The 19,030-nt window shown below is 37.0% G+C and overlaps 1 protein-coding gene across 9 annotated transcripts in view; it reads left to right on the forward strand.

Annotated features, from left to right (window-relative positions):
• BCAS3 (BCAS3 microtubule associated cell migration factor) overlaps positions 1-19,030 on the forward strand; it is a 482,555-nt gene that overhangs the window by 180,264 nt on the left and 283,261 nt on the right. For all 9 annotated transcript variants that reach the window (XM_044993805.1, XM_044993810.1, XM_044993811.1 and 6 more), the window contains exons 17-19: positions 13,175-13,299; positions 14,024-14,189; positions 15,406-15,506. In XM_044993805.1, the coding sequence (XP_044849740.1) occupies positions 13,175-13,299; positions 14,024-14,189; positions 15,406-15,506 (392 nt within the window). The remainder of the gene's footprint in view (positions 1-13,174; positions 13,300-14,023; positions 14,190-15,405; positions 15,507-19,030) is intronic.

The following is a 19,030-nucleotide window of genomic DNA, read 5'->3' on the forward strand; positions in this document are numbered from 1 at the left end:
AACTCAATATTTTCTGACCACTCATTAAGCTCCTTTCTTTTGAATGCAGGTTACTCCCCTAGTGTTGAATACCTGAGGGTGAGCTTACCAAGAAAAATGGCATCTCTTGTTTTCCATGACTGTTCTTTCTTTGGTTTCCTTCCTGTGCTTCTTCCCTTGACTTTTTCATTCCCCCACCACTTTCTCTTAAACTGTCTATTCTCCCATCTCCATTTGGCACGTCACTTTTACCCCCAATTTTTTAATAAGCCTCTTGACTCACTTTCCTGCAGTTTGGCCTATCAACACTTTAACACCACAAAAGAGTCCCCAAAGGGACTCTCTACACTTTCAAAAAAGAAGGATGATGTTGTAGTTAAAGCCTGCGTATGGGGGCTGAGAGATGTGGCTCCACCACAGATTTCCACTGTGTCTTTGGGTAAGTCGCTGAACCATTGTGTGTCAGTATCCCTATTAACAGATAGGAACAATAATACTGACTTCCCTTGGAAAAGTGTGGTGTGCCCTAATTCATTCATTTTTTTTGCAAAGCGCTTATAAACCCTAAAAGGGAGGTTTCTATATAGGGACAAATGATTTATTTCCTGAGAGAAGCAATAGAAAACTAGACAATCTGACTGTCTTGGGACCATTACAAAAAAGACAGCACTTGAATGTATTAATTGGAGGAAAGCTGTGTGTTTGCAGTTGACCTATTATAAGTACATCCTGTTTCAGTGGAGTGGATTGTATTTAGTTTCCAGTTCATATGAATGTGGTAAAATAGATGAACTGTAATAGAGAAGAAGAAATAAATGATAAAGTAATTGCTACAAAGGAAAATGCTTGTAAATGTTTGCCCCTTTGACAGCAGCATTTATTTTTTATTTCTCAAGGGATGGTCATTTATGTTGGTATCGTACTTCAGTCACAAATATAACATAGCTGCATTGAAATCCTCATATGTCAATTTCTGTAGTAGTCTCTTGCCAAAACAAAGCCTTACAGTGCTCCTTACAAGAACAGGAACAAATCTGATTTTTCCTCTTTGAAAGGTTTGAGTTCATATATGTGAAACTTTATCCATTTCCCCTCCTCCCGCTTTTTTTATTATATAAAATAAGGAGAGGGAAACGTAGATAAAGTCTCTGATGTTGAAACGGGCTGAGATTTTATCATTTTAATGTTTCCCATCTCCTCTACTATTTGTTCAGAAAATCATTGATATCCGTTTGATGTATTTTGACTCAGAAGAGCTTAATTTATCCCAGGGCCGATTAGTGATGCAAACAAAAATAAGAAGAGCCATATCATGATCCAATTATGTAGGCAACAACAACGGGGAAAAAAAATCAGTATGCATTAAAACTAAATCCAAGTAAAAGCTTAGAAAGACAATGATCAGTGTGTTTGTACGTTTATTGAAAACTTTCTGTTTTGGACACATTTTTCAAACATGGTTATGTATCATGTGAAGAATGAGTATACTAAACTTTGGTAATAAAGAAGCAGCTCTAGCTCTTTGTAATTTGTGTGAAGTATTGTGATTTATCCCTCATCTTGCCCAAATGTCACAGTTTCTTTATGAAATATCAGGGAAACCTGATAGTAATGGGGGGGTTAGGGTCAGTAGATATTGTTGACTTTATTAAGATCTTGAATAGTTACATATTTTTAAAAAACATGCTAAAGCAGCAAAATCAAATAAGTTTTGGATTTCTTAAAACTCATGATCAGATTGAAAACTAGGTGAAAAAAATACTGTTTGAATTTTGAATCATCATCACCGTCATTTAATATTTTTTCCATTGGGAGACAATTCCCAATATACTCTCTTATGTGCACTTGGCATTCGAGCCACTGCAACATAGAACTTCAGTGCCTTTCCCCCCCCCCCCCCCCGCCTTGACATTGCTGTGTTATTGTCACCCAGCATAGCCATCTGGTGCTGTCAATTCAAGGATGGGTTATCTTGTAATTTGTACATTGTCTTTTTTTATTAACAAACCAACCATGCTGTGTGAAGCAAATTGTAAAACATGTTCAGTTGCTTGTGTAAAAGACCACAGAAATGAATTGTAAATTAAGGAAAGCAGGGAACCGCGGAACAAAAAGGGGTTACTGCTGTGCTATCTGACGTGTATATAGACTTTGTATTAAGAATGTAAGCTGTTCTTTTAAATGTAATTGCAGTTTTTCTGTGCTACAAGAAATCTAATCTATACTGAAAATGTGCGGTTTGAGTTAAATCTGTGTTGGTCACTTAGTTTATTTTTGAAAAAGACAGTGGTAATTTTTGTGATTTTAAAAAAGATCTCATGGTAACCTTCTTCAGTTAAATAATAATTTATAGAATTTTCAAACAAATACTTAATTCTTTCAATGTCCTTGTGATCTTAGGTAAGTATTATTTTCCCTGTTTTTACCAATGGAAAAACTGAGGCAGAGAGGTAAACTGATTTGCTTTAGGTGGGACTCAGCCAGGATTACAACTCAGCAATTCCCAGCTCCTAGTCCCATGATTAGACCACTAGCTAATGGCTCTACAGTTTTAGGCCAGGCAGATCCTTGGCTCTTGAGTATGTTGGTAATGGGTTGTGCAGAATAATGGAGAGATCTGGTTTTTGTCAAAGGTTTCTTAAGTGCAGCACCACTTTCTTAATCTGTTGATGAATCCTTGGAGTGGCTTTTGGGACAATAACTCGCTGTCTGTGTTAGAAGTCAATTCATCCAATTAAACAGGGTTCTAGCACTATTCTAGAATGGCTAGGCATTTCCTCAAGGGCTGATGGTTCCACCCTAGTGAACCTTGATGCAGAACTGGGACCCCAGTAGGCATGTGTATGAAAACAATTTAATTAAGAGATTTTACTATACATGATAAAGCTGCAGAGCTTGTAATACCTTTAATTTGGTCTCAGAGTCGCAGCCGTGTTAGTCTGTAGCCGCAAAAAGAACAGGGGCACTTGTAGCACCTTAGAGACTAATGAATTTATTTGAGCATAAGCTTTCGTGGGCTACAGCCCACTTCATCGGATGCATAGAATGGAACATATAGTGAGGAGATATATATATACATGTTCTCTGTGTGTGTATATATATCTCCTCACTATATGTTCCCTTCTATGCATCCGATGAGGTGGGCTGTAGCCCACGGAAGCTTATGCTCAGATAAATTTGTTAGTCTCTAAGGTGCCACAAGTACCCCTGTTCTTTTTTTAATTTGGTCATTGACCTACAAAACTAAAACTGATATTAATACTTCATTGCCCTGGCAAATTTTTTGTCCTGGTTTGGATAAGTACATCTTCAGATCCCTATGCATGCAGGTGTAACATTTTTGTTTTCTTTAACTTTACATAACTAATTTCTTAAAAAGATATCTGTGTTCACTGGTATTGCTCTCATGTCAAATTGGTATACATTTAAGGTGAAAACGTATAGCTACATGCCTAACAGTCCCCTTTGTGATAGCCTTTTGTTTTATTGGGGTGGCTGAAAATATTTCACTTCAGTTTCATTTAGCAATTATTTGTCCTTAACTCAAAGTATAGAAAAAGTAAGGACACATCTGCATTTAAAAAAATTGACTGCAGCAATTATATGGGCAGCGCTAAATGCCCCAAATAAGGATTATAGAAGCCCTGAGCACATAACTGGCTTTAAATTTATTTTTCAGACTGTATACAAATGTCAGTATGATTATGGCTTGTGCCAGGGTGATTTAAAACAAACAAACTGATTAAAACATTGGTAGTGGTGGGGCTTGATTTTAAAAACTATACTGTACATTATAGAAAATAGTTTTAAAAACTGATTTTGTGCTGTAGAGAGAATTTTAATAAGTGGCCAAACATATTAAGTTGTGCATCAGTATTAGATTTTATATCGGATGTTGCATTTAAAATTAGCGATTCTTTTCTTTGCTGCATTCCAAACTAGCTTGTAAGGGAAAAAGACTAGCATGTCATGCCACTGTTACGCATTTTAATTTCCAAGATTGTGTTTTTAAAATGGGGAAGAGGGAGGGGGGAGAACAACTGTAAAAGATGGTGGTTCTACCTTAAGTTTATTTATTATAGGGCTGATCTCTTTCTGGCAATTTTTTTTCCGACTCTCGTTGTCGGATTTTAAACATTTAATGACAAACACCCACACATCTGCTGCCGTTGATGCAAATTTACTTCGTTATCTGATTATTAATGTTGACTTGAATGTTGTTTTAAAGCCCTCAACTCTGTGTTTCCTCTGTAGTGCCTCTTACAAGGCATTGCCAGAGCATTTCAAAAAGGAAAACTATACTGTCTAACTTTTCAAAATCTGTCCATATTAAAAGTGATAGCAGCATGTGGATGCTATATTTACAGCAGTTACTGCATGAAGGGCCTGATCCTGTAAACACTTGCCTCCATGGGTAGTCACATTGATGTCAGTGGGACTACTCACATGAGTAAGTGTTTGGATGATGTGGTCCTCACCAGCATGTTTGTTACCTTAGAGTTCAGCATATGGTCAGGGGCCTTGCAAACAGTTATGAAAATTATTTTATTTACCTTTATTTTAAATCTTAATAGCATGATATACACTGTACTTGTTGATAATGAGTTTTCATCTAATTTTTGTGCATTTTTCCCCTTTACATGAAGACCTTACCTGTTTGGAGCAGGATGTTTTTCCATAAAAGCTCCTTGGTGAGTTCTGAGTTCAATCCCAGCATGCCTATAATTCATTTGGTGTACGCACTGAAAATAACTTTACGTTCAAATTGTTTTTTTTACTGCATGGGCTGATCCATAGGTGGAAGCACCGTATACTTACCACCTACTTTTAAACTATGGATAAATATTTGCCATCACGTGCATTGTGTTTCTCTGATGATATTTAATATGTTAAAGCAGACATTTTAATTAATATTTGAAGTAGGGAAATTTAGTTTTTAAAGTAGCTGAGATGTTAGAAAATATTAAAAAATAATCCGGTTAGGCAAAGTTGTATACAATATCTGTTCTAAAAACATAATCTCTCTCTCTCTCTCTCTCTCTCTCTCTCTCTCTCTCTCTCTCTCTCTCTCTCTCTAATACACACACACACACACGCACACAAAATATGTAGTGTCTAAACACTTTCCTTGCTTATGGACAGAAGACACTAGCTACTATGGGTTTCTCTGCAGTAAGTCAAATTAGGTAATAATAAAATACTAAACTAAGAGAAATGAAATAATATTATAATGAGTAACCATTTCCTACTCAGGAAACCGCTTGAAATGATGAAACATTTTTAAGAACACTAAATAAACAGACATTCTTATCACTATGTCAAAAGACATGTTGTTTCTTAATAGTCAGCACATTTTTGTAATAAAATGTTTTAAACATTTAACATTGCAGCATATTGCCACAACCAGCTTAAAAATACTGTACAGGCATGGAAGCATTAAAAGTAATCATAAGACGTTATTCTGTGCAAGAGACTGGTGCAGCCGCACTTGCAGTATTGTGTACTCTCCTAGTTACCTTATTCTAAAAAGAGTATGATCAGGCGGGTACAGATTTAGATAACTAGAATGATATGGGGGTGTGGGGATTTTATAATTTAAAATTTCAATAGCTATTGGGGACTTCGTACTGTAAGTGTGTAGTGATTTATATATGCGGCTCTCATTACCACTAATGGGAATTGTTCACATATATCCCTGTTACATCCAGATCAGAATATAATCCCTCAATCTATATTCTGTGGAAAAATGGGGTTTAAGAGCCTCACAGTCTACAGCATTCTTAAGAGAATGGAAAGGGTAGATTCTGAAAGGGATATTTGAACTAGCTCAAATACAGGAATAATGGGGCACCAATTTCTATTAGATAAGGGCTAAGAACAAAAGGAAATAACGTGGAATTTCCTTATAGTGGGGATAGTTACTATGGGAGTTTTATACTAGTGTCTATACTGTAGCATCAAAATAGTTTTTAAAAATATAAATGAATTATTAAAGCATTTGTGCTGCAGATATTACGAGAAATAATAACTCAAAGTACTGGAGAGTTCAAGATAGGCCCTTTTGGGGTAAAATAACCTGTGTTTTTGCATACATACTGAAATGATCTTCCTAAGATTCATTTGTAAATGTAGTTTTCCATGTAGTTGAGCATTCCATCTGATAGTTTTCCCCTATTAACTGTACAAGCATCAGACAAAAAGTTTTGAAGGTGGATTATCTAATAAATGGAAGCATCAGTAGCCTAGATTCATAAAGCAGGCTCCCCTAGCTTCAACAAAGACAGTCATAGACACTTGTCAACCAGAAATGATTTTAGAGTGAAACAAGATTAAAAGACCTAGATTAAAGAGAGGAATATATGAAATATAATAGACTTTAAAATCATTGCTTGTCTTTTACAAGACTCTTTTGTGGTCTGTTTGATGCCAGTGTTGGCGCATAAGAAAATAGTCTTTACTTGCCTCCACAGACATTGGGACAAAAAAAATACACTTGGGGGCAGGGAATGAAAAAGATGTAGGGCATGTTGTTTCCATTAAAATCTTAATGAGACTTCAAATTATGTCAGCAAAATGAGCAAAGATTTGACAGTTTATTGTCTGTTGAATTTAAGGGCCTGTAAATATTTTTGGGGTAGTGTTTCTTCTTTGCTCCATGGAATGGAAACTGGGATCATGTCTTTGTTTGTTTGTTTTTTAGGCAAAACACTATAAACTGCCGTAATTTATTTACAACATTTCTAATTTAACATCCCCATGGGTTATTCTTGAGAGAGAGACAATTTTTGAGTATTCTTGCAAATGTAACTGTAAATTTCATGCACTGTTTTCCTGCCGGTACTTTGAAAGACATCATTTACCAGTTTGTTCACTAATTTATTGTTGATATATCTTTTTCCTTCAAAATTAAAATACATTAACATTTTAGAGATTTCAGTTGTTCACCAGTTTGTAGGTTTGCAGATAATAATTGTCAGTTGTTGTCTTTGTTAATGCAACAAACATGAAAACTTATTCTTTGGTAACATAATTCTAAACAGGTAGAATGAGACTAATTAGCCCAAATACAGTGTAAATTGTAGATCAGTTCTATTATATCATATGTATGTAAATTATCTCTTTTACCTAATTAGTAGATTTTAATCTCCTAGATTGAAGCTAAAAACATACAATAATTCAATATGAATATCTTACCTTTTTTGCTTTTTAAAATGAATTTAAAAAGAATTTAATATAACTATTTCATTTATGAAACCACAATTTTAAGACTCATATTTAAAAGGGTAAAATTTATTTTTCAGACAGATGTAGCTTTTTGAGAAACCCTGTATGCCTGTTTTTGGTACTGTATAATTGTCTGCTTAGATAAAAAATATTTTACTACTTATAATTCACCTTAACTCTCACACAACAAAACAAAATTGAAATTCAGAATGTTTAAATTATTATCACTGCTATGATCCTTTTAGAAACACTTTTACGGTGATGCAACAAAAAAGACATTTGTAGAAGTTAAGCCTAAGGATTTGTTACAACAATCAGCAATTATCTTTAATTTTTAAAATAATCATTTTTCCTGTTATACTGTAGGCATGAAGAAAGCCTACATTTTATTTCTCTAAGTCTCTTCTTTGCAAGAACTGAGGAAAATGGGGCCTTTCTCTTGTTTATCAACTGCTTTCTCTTTTAAGTCCTTTTCTAAAGTAATTGCTCTTCTGATTTTTCCCAGGACATGTACAAACCTTACATGCATTTAAATAAGATATAGGTTGTCATACAGGAACATTCAGATTCAGGAAAGTGTTACTATTTAAGGACAGCACCTTGTCTGGCTATGCCAAAAGGACAGGAGACATTTGACATGGGTTTAATCAGGCCGCAACTTTATTAATAGATGTCTGGGACTACCTGGCAGATAAAAATGTACAGTGCAGGTACCCCCATGTTTATTCCATAATTCCCCGGGGGGGCTTTTACCAGCTCCCCATCTTTTTCCCTCCAGGTCACTCCATCTTAAAGATGCAGGACGATCACTAACATGTGTTTAACTTTAAATTGAAGTTAATGGGACTGAAGTACTGTCCTGAATAGCGAGAGATTTAAGTGTGTGCTTAATTGCTCCCCTGAATCAGGACCTAAATTTATGGGGAAATTAAATATTTATTGTGCAGCTTTGATACTATTCAAAAAGTAGGGTGCTTAATTCCTTTTGACATTTTAACTGGTGAACTCATGAACATTTTCAATTTTAATCTTCTACTAAGTGTAATAAGAAATTATTTAAGGCACTGTTTCCTAGTGGTTAGTACATTGGACTGGGGACAGGAATTCCTGTGTTCTGTACCCAGCTTGGTCGCTGTTTCAGAAAAAAATTGCTGGCTTTTCTTTGCTTCTCTGTAGGTCAAATTTGGCTTTTAATAGGAGATTTGCTGCTGTTTTCAATTGGAGTAAGAGCAGGCCCAGTGCTTGTAAAGCACTCGAAGATGTGGTATATAGGGTCCTGTCTTTCACTACTAATTCAGACAAACTTGCATTAGAGTTAAAGCAGGGTGAAGTTTTATTATTGTGCTAAATTGTGCTCCTGAGATCCACATGCAGAGGGGATCCTATTCACATACATCTCCCTCCCATGCATAAAGGCAGCGTCTTCCCCCAGACCTGAGGCCAGACCTAAGAAGGTATTTGTGTGGTAAGAAGTGCAGGCTGGAGGACATGCATTATCTCACTGGCCCCCACCTCCATACCCCTCCTCCTGCTTGCTGCAGAGCTCAAGGTGAAAACAAAAAGCATCCAGAGTCAGTATGCCATTTCCATAGGGCCTTACCCCACCCTGCTGCTGGCTGCCAGAGTGGCTCCATTGGAGCCAGAGCATGGTGAAGTGGTGTGGGGGCCCCAGGACCGGTGTAGATGAAGGTAGATGACCCTGGTCTCTTGTAGATCCCAAGGATCTACAGGGTTTGTGAGTTGGGCCTACAGCCTGTTAATTTGGAGGGGCGGGTGAGAATACTCCCCAGCACCACTAATGAAATAATTAGGAAGAAGTCTCCATCAGAAAGAACCTCTAAGAGATGTCCTCCACCTTTTTTTCCTTTCCTGCAGATTGGCCCACAGGAGGGGGGTTATGGGTCCCATTGTTATTAGTCGTGTCTTTTCGCCTTGCTGGTCCATGTACAGTAGTTCAAAAAAGACCCAGACCTAGAAAAATAGGATCTTTGATCTTGTTGGTATCTGTTAAATATAGTGCAATCATCTGTCAAGGTGACGCATTGAAAATAAAGACAATGTATACTTTATACTCATTAGTTTCCCATCTTGTTTTATAAACCGATTGATTCTTTTTTGAGCTTTATCTTGGTGCATCATATCCCTTGTAATAAAAATTATGGTTTAATGTGTTGAAAGTTATTATACTTTAAATATTCATTTAAATTTATTTTTTTAATGTGATGCCATTTGGCTTATAATTTCAGTACTCAAAGAAATTTATGAGGTGTTGACAGGTTAAGGGGGAGTAAAGAGCAGGAGTTCACAGTAGAAACACGTTAGTCACCACCTATCGTCACCGTTCTTGTTTTGTTATCATTTATGAAGCTTGAAAAGTTGATCACGTACACATAATAATTAGGATTTATAGTTTCCAAGAAGATGTTAAAAAATTCACAATTACATGAATATATATTTCTTTAACAGTTTTACCACATATCGGTTTTGAAAACCATTGAATTCCAGAAGTCCTTTAAAGGAAAGTAGTTTGGGAATATGTTTAAGAAAACTCTCTGGTAAATTAAGACTGGGGGTAACATTAAAGATTCCAGTGTTATAAAACTTTCCAGTATGGATTTGTTGACATCATTATAATTTTTTCAGAAATATGTCTAAACCAAATATGATATACATTTTTTTAACAGTACTAAGTTTAACCACATGAGAACCATGTTTTACACGGTCTCCACTTTCTGTCTACAAAACATCATTCTTGAACAGAAAATGTTTTGGCACTGAAAACCAACACTTAAAAGCATGCCTTGAAAGATGTATGTTGCAAAGATATGGTGTAAATATAATGTAGTTATATCATTTCCTTTAAATGTGCTTATATTTGTTTTTGGACAAGCATAATTCTTTGGCAGCTGGGGTGGAAAACACCTCTATAGAGGTTTTCATTTTTTATGATTAGAAGACCAGTTACAGTGCTGTAAATTCATAAAACTCTATTGAAGCCAATTGAGTTATTCTAAGAGTTACACCAGTGTAACAGAGAGCAGAATTTGACCCAGAGTATATTTCCCTCTTTTCCTGTTTTTTCATGCATATGTTCCCCCCCAAAAAATATATTTTTGTTGTTCTCAGATTTTACTATGAAAATATTCACAATCATCTGCAAAACTGGTGACAGGAAGAAATTAATACATCTCGATCGTACTCGCACTCAATTTTTGCTTCATATGCAACTAGTCATATGCAAGTTACTGTCATACCAGACTCTCAGTTTCTATATGAAATACAATCACATATTGTTTGAGGTGTATTTCAATAAATAGCAATATTCATATGCGCATACATTTAAGCTTCCACTTCCATTTCTGCAAGAGACACTCTTCGTGTATTAATAATCTATTGATACCTTTTCATTGGAAGTTAAGGAACTAAAAAGTAGTGATTGATACATTGTTTGTTATAGAAGTGGTAGAAAATCTTGCTTTTATAAGCTATTTTAAAAAAAAAGTATCATCAAATCTAGCAAACATGTTAATATTTCAATGCCAGTTCTAATATTTTAATGTAGATGGTAATAGTTCCTTTGGAAACAAGGCAGTTTAACAATCTATAGCTGGGAACTTTTTAGAGCACAGATTTCTGACCCAGTAGTCTGTAATTAGAGTTGTAACAATCTGATATACCAAGTGCTGTGTGGTAGATCAGTAATAGGGTTATTGATACAATAAATTATAATTGCTCTTTTGGGGCTTTCTGGTCTTTCACAGATGCACGAGAGGTAGGAGCCTGATCAGGAACCCACAGAAGTCCCCGGGAGTCTTTCCAATGACTTTTGTGGCTTTGGCACAGGCCCTAAGTCGGTGTAATGAAGAGTCTTTTGAGAGGTTTTTCAAAACAAAACATGCTCCTGTGTGACCACAGACTCGTTGTGTGTGTGACCTGCAGCAAGCAGCTTAACCTCTCTGTGCCTCAGTTGACCCATCTGTGAAACCGGCACATTGCAGTCCCCCGGGGGTGTTAGGAGGCTATATTACTGTTATCTATAAAGCCCTTTGAAATCTTTGCCTGAAAATGCAGTATAATTGCAAACGATTAATCTTTTCTCTCAATCTTAAAAATGACAAAGCCGATTTCCCTCAATATGTTCTAGAAAAAATATTCACTCCTTGGATGAGTTCTTGTTGAAGGGACTTCTTCCCTCCCCCCCCCATCCACCCCTCCCTCCCCCAGCTGAATTTTAAATGCTTGGAAATAATGGCATGACACACTCCAGGGACACTACTTCATTGCCTATCACACTCCAGCTTCACTGTGCACCCAGGAAGGGCTGGAAGGGCTTGATCCTTCTTTACTGATGTCAGTGAGCATTTTGCCATTGACCTCAAGGGGAGCAGGATCAGGTTTTAAACAAGACTAGTAGAGATATGGGAGGATGCGAATGCCTTTGGGAGGGTAGAGCCTGTCCATGCAAGGGCAGAGAAGGCTGTTTGAAGCCCAGCTCAAGGAACCCTCCTTGTTATATTTGCTTTTGCTTATGGTAACTTGATTTTTTAATGACGTTGATTAAAAATGTGCTTCCGTTGAAATAAATCCTTGCTGGTTACTGCTGGTTCATTTCTGCTGAGCCACATCACCAACCTATAAGTGGTTAATAATACAAAAAATGCTGACTAATATGAACGACACAAGTACCTTTATAATTTTACACCAGATTAGGGTTGTTTTATTATCTGTTGTTTTTCTGTTTGGTTTTCTGCCACGTGAGCGCATGATAATGCAATAAAAATAGAGTCTTGCTTATACCTTTGGGGTTGAAGATCACATGTTCAAAAATTCACAGGAATGAGAACAGAGACTATGATAAATTCAGCGCTCACAGGAAGGATGGTGTTTTGTGGAGTAACAAAGCCAGCAAAGAAAATAAGCAAAGGGGGGAAGGTGGCAGTACAAAGGCGTACGAGAGAAACAGAAGTAGAGAGAGGGATGAAACAGATGGATGAGGGAGAAGGGAGACTGGGATTGTGGGGAAGGAGAACGCTGGGAATGTGGTAAAGGGAAAATAGCATCTCAGGAAGCCCTTTTATTTTGTGGTTAAATTAACTGAGGAAATGAAACATTGCTCCGAAAATGATTCTGAATGCATGTAAAACCGAACATAATCCTCCAGTGTTGGGGTCTTAATTAATTTCCAGATTCCTGGTTTAGATTGGCCTTTGATCAATTTCACCCAGGCAAAATGATAAAAACACATGTTTTTTAAAGGATACAAGAAGAAAAAATGTTGAATGGTATCGTCACTGAACCTGATTACATCCCATTGGATCTGCTACATGCACTCTATGGTGTCCCAGAGGACAGCATTTCTTAATTTCATTCTGTGCACTAGTGTTTTTTACATAGCATTATTATTGTACATGTTGTCTCCATTGCCTTGTATCCGCTGCATGTTCCTTCCTCTCGTCTCCCTGCCCCCATCCCATTTCTCCCACAGCGGAATTGAAACCAAACATAGATAGCTCTGCACCGCAGAACATGTTAGGATTGTTTGTAAGTGTCTCCTCTTTAAAAATGCAAGAAAATGGAAGCCAACTAAAGTGGTTGACCCAGAATCTAGACTTTCTTTCCCCAGAGACTTGATTATAAGATGTGTAAAAATGTTTGCATTCAATCTGGAAGTTGTTCCTGATGATTGCAGATATGCAATACTGAGTCTTTCAAACAACTTAAACAATTCTGCATTATTAGACAGTCCTGTTGGTAAAGGTCAGTAGTTAAGGAACACTTGGGCCCTGATTTTCAGAAACTGTAAGCACTCGCAATTTCAGTTGAAACTAGTGGCAGCTGGAAGTGCTCAGTAATTCTGAAAATCAGGGCCTTGGGACTTGGAATGAAAGTTGAGTGAGGGACCTCTTGGCTCACTAGTAAATGTAACTTTGAGAATTACCTTGTGTTAATTTTCCTTTGTTTTTATTTTAAGCAAAACCAAACCAGCTCCACAGATTTCACCTAGTAAATCTGTGGGAGGAGAGTTTTGTGTTGCTGCAGTCTTCGGCTCATCAAGATCCTGGTTTGCAAACAATCCAGGTCTAAAAAGAGAAAAAGGTTTGTTTGTTAGAAAAGAATTAGGTTTGATTTTTTTTTGTATTTATCTTGGTTTTGGTTTATCTCATTATAAAATAGCTCCTGACCAAATACTGTGTATCTGTTCTTTTTACTTAGTTAATTATCTTTGCAACTATATATGGTGTCTGTCAAACTTCTGGAAGTCACTGGAAACTGAGGGCATCAGGAGTGTGCCATTACGATACAGGACCAATTTACAAGAAAATAAAAATTGCAAAATGAGTCAATGACTTTATATAATAAAGTAATGACCACAAGGTCACTTGTGATCCTATGCTGTTCAGAGATGCCTCTGATGTGCTACTCAGGAGTGGCCCTGCAGCCATTTTGGAAGCTGCTCCATATTTCTAGGGTGAAGTACCTGTTGGAAGTAGCTACCTAAACATAGATTTGGTAATACGTGACTACTCAAACACACCCCATTCTTAGGAGGCAGTCAGGGAACCCATCCCACTTGCTTGCCATATATGGTAATTGGTCCTTTGTGAATGTCAGGGAAGAAAGAAGCATGTTCTGTGCTTTACTTCCCCATACCACTCCAGAATCTCCCCTCATGAAGTTAATTTGACATGGTCAACCACGAACATTTATAAAAAGGGCGCTTTTTTTTTTAAATGTAGGAAAGCCACTGCTATTGTAGATATTTTCTGTTTCTGCTATTCTGTTGTAATAATAGATGTTTTCTATGTTTTCTTGCCCATAGACCAATCAAAACAGTTTGTGGTGGAATCACTGTATATTATCAGTTGTTACGGTACCCTGGTAGAACATGTATTGGAACCACGTCCGCTCAGCGCTGCTCCGAAGATCAGTGATGACACTCCTTTGGAAATGGTGTCCTGTCCGAGAGCCAGCTGGACATTGGTTAGGTAGCTCATCCCTTTGCATTCCTCTTCTCTTTGTCCTTATTCAGCACATGCTGAGCCCATTTTAGGAAGGTGGTGAATGACCTCAGCCCGTATTGACTTCAGTGGGAATTGAAGGTGTTCAGCTCCATCCAGCACACCAAGCAGGATTGAACATTTGATAAGCACCAAATCCAGATCTTTTGGAAGTCAGTAGCAAAACCTTTTATGACTCCAATCAGATCAGACATTGGTCCTATATTTTTAATAAACAAAGCATGAAATTCTACCGCCCCATCTAGACACACAGTCAGTCTACACAAGTTTAGAGTTAGCTGTTGAATGGTGTAGAAATCAGTGCTAATTTCCTTTAAAATAATCAAATATAATTTAGCTTCTTTTTATTACAAAGAGTAGAAACAGTTAATTATTCTAGCAGTGAAAATATAGTATTGAAGTTCTGCACTGAGATGTTGACCAGAGTATGCAACATACAGCAAGAAGCTAGGCAAGACTTCCTGTAAGTAGTTGAATGTAGAATCTTATCAATCATAGTTGAAGAAATTAGACCTGGCTTGTGGAATAAAACAAACAGAAATTGATGAGAAAATATTGTCAGTGCTTTCGACATTTTAAAATATTTTCCCATTGATTTTTGTAGGCTCCGATATTCTTTAGTACTACTCATTCCTGGACTGGATTAATCAATATTTGATTTACCAAGCTATTTAGGAGTGGCCAGCCCTAATTAAAATTACAACACAGTCTTCTAGACCATTATTGTTGAAATGAGCAGGTTATAATGGAATTGCAAATTCTAATTGGATCAATAGTCAATAACTTTACACAGCTCTATTTTCACAGTTACGTAGCTGCTTCTTTTCCTTTACGGAACAGTAGAAACTGTAGTATAAGAAAACACAAATGTTCCCCAGGTTCTGTTGTGTGTTAATATTAAACAGTGCTAGCCTGACATAGAGTTGTTCTAACATTCATTCACCAACATGTTCTAAACTGTCTTGGTCCCTTTTTGTGTTCAGTATATAGTACTGTCCACAAAAACGTGTCTGCACCTAACAGTCTGTGTGAGTTGGTCACACTTTTCAACTGACTGCTGTGTATTTCAGTCCTTGAACAAGCCAATTTAAATAATTATAAACATTGTACAAGCTCGTGATGACACAGACACTGATTTACATTCTCTGTATTAGCTTAAATATTAATATTCTTGTGTCCTCAGAACTCCTCAGTGGAATGAACTGCAACCACCATTTAATGCAAACCATCCACTGCTCCTAGCTGCAGATGCAGTTCAGTATTATCAATATCTGCTCGCTGGCTGTAAGTAGTTTAGCACTTTTTGTCTTTTTGTACGTTCAAGTTTAATATGAAATGGTGACTTTCTAAAACAGTTTCTTAACTTACATTCTTGAGAGAAGATAACATTGTTATCAACAAGCCTTTTTTTTTTTTTTAAATCCAGTGTGCAAATACTAGTGACTGGGGAATGTTTATTCTATAAGACAATGGATGTGGAACGAATGATGATTTAGACACTTTTCAACATGAAAAATTCAATCAAATACAATTTTAGAAGTGTAACAGCATGCTGAAATTTATATAGTTAAAGTTATGTCAAATGCAGGGCCGTTCCTACCCATACGCAAAGTACACAGCTGCGTAGGGCACCAGGAAATTTGGGGCGCTGCTCCACCTCTTCCCCATGGCCCCGCCCCTGCTCCGCCCCCACCCTGCCTCTTTCCACCCCTGCTCTGCCCCAGCCCCGCCCCCAGCCTGCTCTGCTCCCCTGGCTGCCAGCCATGCTGGTGGTGAGTGCTGGGGCGTAGTTCCCCCGTGCCTCCCAAGTAAGTCCCCCCCACAAAAGACCTGGGGGGCCTGCATAGGGCACCAAAATGGCTATGGATGGCCCTGGTCAAATGTCTCAACATTTCCATTACAAGTTCCTATTTTAACGAAAATAGCCATTTGTAGCTCAACTAACAAAAATTTGCTACAGGTAAAAAATATGCCATAAAAAGTAGAGCTGTCAATTATTCGCAGTTAACTTAAGTGATTAACGTAAAACAAATTAACTATATATTTTTTAAAGTTGTGATTAATCACAGTTTTAATCACACTGTTAAAACAATTATAGAATGCCAATTTAATTTTAAACGCAAAATACAAAGTGTAAAGGGCTCACTTTATATTATGATTTTTTATTACAAATATTTGCACTGTAAAAAAGATAAAAGAAATAGTACTTTTCCGTTCACCTCATACAAGTATTGTAGTGCAATCTCTTTTTCTACATTTGTAAGTTGGACTTTCACAATTTATTTTTTTTCCACATAACTGCACTCAAAAACAAAATAATGAAAAACTTTAGAGCCTACAAGTCCACTCAGTCCTACTTCTGATTCAACCAATCACTAAGACAAACATGTTTGTTTACATTTACGGGAGATAATGCTGCCCGCTTCTTAGTTACATCACCTGAAAGTGAGAACAGGCGTTCATGTGGCACCGTTGTAGCTGGTATTGCAAGGTACATCTAAACATGATAGGGCATCTCCTAAATGCTTTCTTGAGTTGCCCCATTGTGTCCAAATGCAGGAGAATATGTAGTGTATCTTATCTTTAATTGCGAATGTTCTGTTTTCAACATACCATGTGACAACCTTTATTTACTGGTGGGTTTCTTTGGGTGGGTCTAGAGGAGAAATTGGGGAGCAGATCTCTAGTGTTCTGGTAGCTTAGAACTGAAGGAAGCAGTTCTGTGGAAATAATTTTGTTTACTTCAGTATGGGATCAGCTGCAGAGTTTTCATACAACCAAATGTACTCATAGTGATAGAGTATTAGGTAGGGTTTCATGTAGACCCGAATCCAGACAATAAGAGAGAGCTTCATACATCCCAGAGATGAGTGCAAGCCAGAGAAAATACTCATGTGGTCTCCTAAGATCTTCAGGCTCCTACAGCCTCTTTCTTTCTGTTGCTTGTATTTACTTTCCCTCATGAGTCAGGTGCTTGCTGACAACTCAGCTTGTCGACATTCTTCCCACTCCCCTGGAATTCCTGATTGCTGGGCTATTTGTAGCCCAAATCTCAAGCGGCTGCTTTCCTCTAGAATCTTGGCAGCATTTCCAGAGATGTCTGGCCACCTGCTACAAACTGTGTGAGATCCGTGACCTCATCTCAGGGAGCAAACATATATTGCATTGTACGTTCAGTAACATTACATGCATTTTCTTTTCCTTAGTAAAATACAAAATGGGGAGATTATTATGGGAAAACAGTGAGTCTCTATTTTCTCAATTGGGTAGCCGAGATTCAAATGATAAAATAATCATCTTGAAGTTATATGAAGAAGAAACTCTTTGCATAGATAAAGATGCTCATGGGGAAACTAGACCCTCTGCTTAATTGGCAGTGCAAACAATGCCAGCGTGTTTAAGCATAAGAACATAAGATTTTAAGCAATTAAAAATGTAAAAAGTGGATATCTGGGTCAAAGGATTATAAGTCTGAAACATGACTGGTAAAAGCAACATCGGTGCCAAGTTAGAGATATTACCTCTCCCTGTCCATTTGTTGCATGCTTTCTGGAACTCAGACTATTGGAGAGGATTACTTTGGTTGGGAGAATATTCAGAAGACATAGTAATTTCTTTGTTTTAATTCTGCATACCTTTTATTCTGTACTTTGTACTATATTTTCTAGATGCAATATCCTTTCATATTTAAGATGAATGTGTGTTAGCTCTGATAGTTCAAAATGTTGTTCACCCATAAGGGATGTGTTTTCTGAGGTCCAGTCTTTAAAAACCCAGTCAAAGATTATGACTGTGGAATTTTCATTTTGTTTCCTTTGGATGTGTGAATGGAGTGACATAGACAGTGAATGCAATTGGGAGATTATAATCAGGGTGAGAAAACAGCGATGTAAGTGGAAATAGTAAAGAAATTGTCCATCCTGGGACGGAGAGTGGGAGAGGAGGATGTAGAGCTACCTCATAATCCACAAACAGAATAAATATGATGCAGACTGGTAAACAAAATTCTGACTTTGTTACACAGAAAAAGACTCATAAGAGTAATTTTTGTTTACACCTCAGAGGCTGATAAACACAGACATTAACTTTTCACCTCCCTTTCTTACAGGCACAGTGCCTTTCTAGTTAATGTCAAATTTACTGTTTTGTAGGGGGTCAGCTCAGGTCCTGTACACTGTTTAAGTCCTAGCTAAACCTTCAAAATAGGGCTTACATGGGATTTTTGCTTGCTCTCTGTAGGAGTGAGTTTCATCTTAATTAAGAAAGAATTACTAATGTTTTTATTTGGAGTTTGGAATTCTGCTACATGAACATCACTAGGGAAGTATAGAGATTGAATTGTTAAATTCTGTATCTAATTTCTGTGTGAAAACTGAAAAAGTACAGACTATAATCTAATATTTTTACAACACAGGCAGTAAAGTGGATGCATTAATCCAATCCAGTATTTTGATAGCAGACCCACTGCAGTGTGTAGTCTATTTGCAGCAGACATCTTTGGAATTATCTGGTGAAGGTTGCTATGGAAAGGATGACCAAGTTGTAAATTAGTACTGCTTTTGCAAGAGCAGAGAACAATATAAAACCTTTCACCACCCAGAGAAATTACATTGAAAATGATTTCATAGTAGAGAGAAAATGCTAATGAACACAGAACATGAATTTGAGGTTTGTAAGAACAGAGAGACTTGATTTAGTCTGTTTTATGGACTCAAGGAAAAATGGTTAATTTGAACAAGTTTTATTTGGAATAAAAAGCTCTGGATGGAATAGATTCATTGCCCCAGTTCCCATAAACAATTTGGCAA

Source organism: Mauremys mutica, chromosome 19 (assembly GCF_020497125.1).
Source record: "Mauremys mutica isolate MM-2020 ecotype Southern chromosome 19, ASM2049712v1, whole genome shotgun sequence".
In the NCBI taxonomy this organism is placed as follows: domain Eukaryota; kingdom Metazoa; phylum Chordata; order Testudines; family Geoemydidae; genus Mauremys; species Mauremys mutica.